The sequence below is a fragment of the Neltuma alba genome, unplaced genomic scaffold (assembly GCF_004799145.2).
Source record: "Neltuma alba isolate B1F8T4 unplaced genomic scaffold, ASM479914v2 tig00003727_pilon, whole genome shotgun sequence".
Lineage (NCBI taxonomy): Eukaryota > Viridiplantae > Streptophyta > Magnoliopsida > Fabales > Fabaceae > Neltuma > Neltuma alba.
The window spans coordinates 6,874-11,512 of NW_021633408.1; the positions used below are offsets into that span (position 1 = coordinate 6,874).

The 4,639-nt window shown below is 39.7% G+C and overlaps 1 protein-coding gene across 1 annotated transcript; it reads right to left on the reverse strand.

The window, feature by feature from the left end:
• Window positions 1-513: 513 nt before the first annotated feature.
• On the reverse strand, window positions 514-3,226 carry LOC114742379 (uncharacterized). The gene is made up of 6 exons (XM_028930652.1): window positions 2,635-3,226; window positions 2,280-2,441; window positions 2,016-2,132; window positions 1,861-1,905; window positions 1,247-1,785; window positions 514-1,167 (listed from the first exon to the last, which is right to left on the reverse strand). The coding sequence occupies exons 1-6, from the start codon at window positions 3,224-3,226 to the stop codon at window positions 514-516; spliced, it is 2,109 nt and encodes a 702-aa protein (XP_028786485.1).
• Window positions 3,227-4,639: the final 1,413 nt, after the last annotated feature.

Sequence of the window (4,639 nt, forward strand, 5' to 3'; positions counted from 1 at the left end):
ATTACTTATTATTATCAATCACAACTATCATCTAGGAAGTATGGCTTTTTATGAGTTTTTTTTTTCAAACATGATTTTTAAAAATTATTATCCAAACAAATTCTTTTGTTTTTTGTTTTCAAAACTTGTTCTAAAAACAATTTTATAAAATGGTTTTGAAGACAAGAAAATAAAGAACAAAAACAAACAAGCCCTAAATAGTCCCTTGTTTCCAGCTTCCCAAAGTTTCCAACAGAGTACATTAAACCAAAAGTAACTATCTTAGGTTGGCTTCTGCATATTACATCACACAAAAACCCACTTTATGCGGGAGACATGCATAACCTTGAAAACAACCTACAATTCACATATGATGACATGACCCCAGTTATACTAGACTTGATTACCGCGTAGAATTACAGTACACCAATCTAAATTAAAGCAACAATGAAGCTTAAGCACACCGGCCAGGATACATAAAAGAAAAGGAAGATATGACTACTTCAAGTGCTAAAAACCTCTTGCTCACGTGTGCTAAAAATACATTCTTTCCTTAGTAGGTTGGGTAGGTTTGGTTAAACCATTTGTAACCATCTTCTTCAGAGACTTCCATAGCCTCCTCGTTCTATACCTAACGGCCATGATAACGGGAAACTGAGTCAATGCAAAGAGGGCCACGGGGAAGAACGTGACGCTGTAAATCAAAGTCGAACTCCATTTGTTGTCCTCCATCCTAAGGGTCAGCAAAATGGTTGACCCAAAAGCCAGCATCGTCGTCATCAAGGAAATGAACAACAATGCGAAGCCCATTGTAAGTTTTCTCGGGAGGGACTTATAGAACTCCTGCATCTGAAAGGGCGAAGTGAGAATCGACAGGAACAACATCACTGAGACTAAAGAACTCGCGAGGCCCACGACGTCCATGATAGTGAAGAAGAGGAAGAGGGGAGAGTTGAGGAGGATGGGGATGCCCTTGTCGTCGGTGCCGCCAGGGACAGTGTAGGCTGCCGCAAAAACCTCAGTGGCAACGAGGACGGCCACGGCGGAGCATGACTCAGCTGTATTCTTGATCCACCTTTGGGCTTCTTTGTGCATTTCTAAATGTTCCAACTCAAAAAGCTCTCTTGCCGTTAGGTTATCGTCATTGCAATACAAGGAGAAAGGGCGAGGAACTATCTTCTTCACTCGCTGCATATACATTCACAATAATAGTTAGTAGTTTTCTGAATGAACGCGTAATATAATGTCACAAAGGAGAGTTAATTACTTCGAACCAACGTAGTTCATCCTGAAGCTGGAACACAACACCAGATTGGGTTCCTCCATCGTAATAGTCCATTCTGGCAACATGGTGCAGGAGAGTACGACGTTTGCTGCTCATTTGAGAACCCAGGCGGTTCAACGCTCCATATTTCTTGAGAAGCTTATAGATGTTCTTGCGACGATGCTTGACAGCGACGTGCAGTATGTTCTGCTGATCGTGACTGATGTGGAAAATGGAATATGGATGAAGGTCGATGATTCTCTTCACAATTTCAACTGTGCCGGTGCTTGCTGCCAGAAGCAATGGGGTATAGTTCTTAGAACGAATGGGTTTCTCTAGGGAGCTGATCTTCCCTGGTTTGGCTTTCTTCTCTGTTGCAGCCACGTTGGAGGGCCGAATCACCGGCAACACAACTTCTTTTTGTCGTTTTGCCGGATTTTTTCCAATCCATAAGTAGTCTATTCCCACTAAGAAGTCTGCAAGCTTCTCTACTAACATGTGCTGCTTCTTTCTTTTCCGAATGTCATCTATAATGTCCCATTCTGCACAAATATATTCAAACATATGTAAGTTTATGTAGCTTGATAATGTATCTGTGCAGTAGTTCTGATTCTCACCTTCGGCCAATGATTCCCAAATAGCATAGTTGATCCTTGAAAAAACTGCAATTTAGCAGCATTCAATCTGATGATCAGCACTACACACACACACGCACAGAGACACATATAAAAACTGCGGAAACCACCAGTTTTTGTTCGCAAGTACTACGTACCTGATGACTTGGATTTCTTTACATTCTCTTTTCCGCTTTCTAAATCTTGACTCCGTCTAAGAAACTTATCGTCGCCGTCGTCATAACAGCTTCCATCGTATCCTTCGTTCGGAAGATCTGTCACCCATTATATGATCAATCAGAAGAAAGAAATGTTGAAACTTGAAGAGTAAGAGCAATTAAACGCGAAGAAAAATGAGAAACAGGGGGATTAAAATAAAAATTTAGAAGAATGCATGTAATAACAGAGTCGGAGAGAATTACATGCGTAAATATGCCTCTCCAGAAATCCCATCTGGGAATAATCATAGCTCCTGAAGACAGAGGGCATTCCAGCGAGCAGTTGAAGACAGGTCAATCCCTTTTCAGTTTTTGCAACGGCCACTTCCTCAATGCCTTTCACTCTCGATAACCACAGAGCGACCTCTGAACCGTCAAGTTAAATTTCAACAACAGGGGATGAGGAATTAAAGGATAAGAAAACTGAACTTGAAGAAGCAACAGAAATGTTTTTGTATAACTCATATAAGAGTACGCTTGGTTCGTGGTAGGACTTGTTGATCTTCTTTTATATTTGTTAAAAAATGAAAGAATAAGGATAGAAAGAGTAGAGATATACCAAAATGCTGGCCAATGATAGCAGTATGAAGAATGGAAGTGGGGTGCGGGACAGTGTCCTCTTCACTTGTTTGCCGCCGGTAAAAATGGCGTCTGATATCTACAATAAATCGGGCCATGTGCTTGAGCATGTTGAGCTTGCCGTACTTGGCAGCCCTGTAGAGCGGCGTTTCGCCGAGATCGTTGGGGAGCTCCAACAAATTCTCCTCCACCGGCAGCCTCAGCCTCCTCTGCTCCTCATAGTTGAGTACAGTGTCCACCATCTCCAAGTTCTTACAGTGTATCACCTGGTGAAGAAGAGTGTTCTCGTGAACATTGCCAGTCCTCAGTGCTCCCCGGCGATCAGAGTCATGTGGAAGCATATCGAGCAGTTGGCAGATGAGGTTAGGATCGTTGGATTGAGCGGCAACGTGAATGGCGGTGTTCCCGGACGGATCGAAAGTCTGCGTGAGAGCTATGGGATCATCGCGGAAAAAGTCTATGAAGGAATGCCAGTCTCCGCGTAAAACAGCTTCATGAGGTTGTTTCATTTTCGGCTCAATTTTTGGGATTGTGCTCACGTTCTTGTTCATCTCCTTTCCCTGGCTCCCCATTTCTCTTACTCACAATTTGCTCATTACCCACCTCTCTATCACTTTCTTGTTTGGGATGTTATCATAGTCATACACACACATATATAGGGTGTGTTTGGGATAGCGGTGACAGAAGTAGCTTTTTTTCAATCTGACTTTTATAGAAGTCAGATTGAGTAAAAGTCAGATATGGTAATGTGATTTATATTTGGATTGAGTTTTAGAAAAAAGTCAGTTTGAGAAGTTGAAACTTGTTTGGATGATAAATGTAAAAGTAAGTTTGAATATAAAATAACTGAAAAGGATATAAACTTTATTAAACAATATATATTTATTTAATATATTTATAATTTGATAATTGTTAGAGAAAAATTAAAATTAAAATTATAAAAATAAAAATATTTATTTTTTAAAGAATAAATAATTTATTTTTAAAAAATGATTTTATTATTCAAAAAATAATTTTTTAATATTAAAAACTAATTAGCTGGATTGAAAAAAAAAAAGAACTCACATAATGTATTCTCTCCATTCCCTCACTCATGGGCCCCACGAAGGGTGTAGTGGAGAAGCTGCACGAAGACGGAAAAGCTGAAAGCGGAGAAGCTGAAGGCAGCAGCTTATGAAAAAAAAGTCCATTTCCGCATAAGTCCATTTAGCTTCACGGTGGATCCAAACATTTCTTTTAAACAAGAAGTCACTTTTTTCAGTTTTTACCAGTGGAGAAATCAGTTTGAGGGCCTTCACTGTGATCCCAAACACACTCATAATCCTTTGGGTCCATTGGTGTCGACTTTCCCAAAGCCATATCTTCATTTCATTTTTTATTTTGGTTGTTACTCTTGTCACTCCCATTATCTCTCTCTCTCTGAGTTTAATAAATAAATAATTTACAAAAATTTAAAAAATAATTTGTTAGTTATTTATAAAAAAAAATCCCTCATTTTAATGATTTATATTAAACAATGCCCTTATAATATTTTATGCATGACTGTGTGCAATTAATGCAGATATTTTGAAAAAAAATTAACAAATATGAAAGAGCAAATTAATTATGGATGCGTTTACACATGCGCATCCATTTTCAAAATGCCAGCTCACGTACATCCATTTTCGCTGAGCCTAGTAAACGGTGACTTGCTTTATTCACTGGAGTCCTCTCGTCGTTGCATGTTTTCTCACCGACCGACGAAATCAATAAGGCTGAGCATATGAAACTATGAAAGCCAAAGAATTGTTATTAGTGTGACACCAGATGCCGGTCGACCGTGTCTACCAGCCTTCCCTTCTCTGTTTTCTGGCCAAAACAACCAGCCGTCCCCTTTTTATTTTTTGGCCAAAACAACCAGCCGTCCCCCTTTTTTTTTCCCCCCTCCAAAACAACCAGCCTTCACTCTTATTTTTTTGGCCAAAAAACCACCCTTCCCTTGAAAA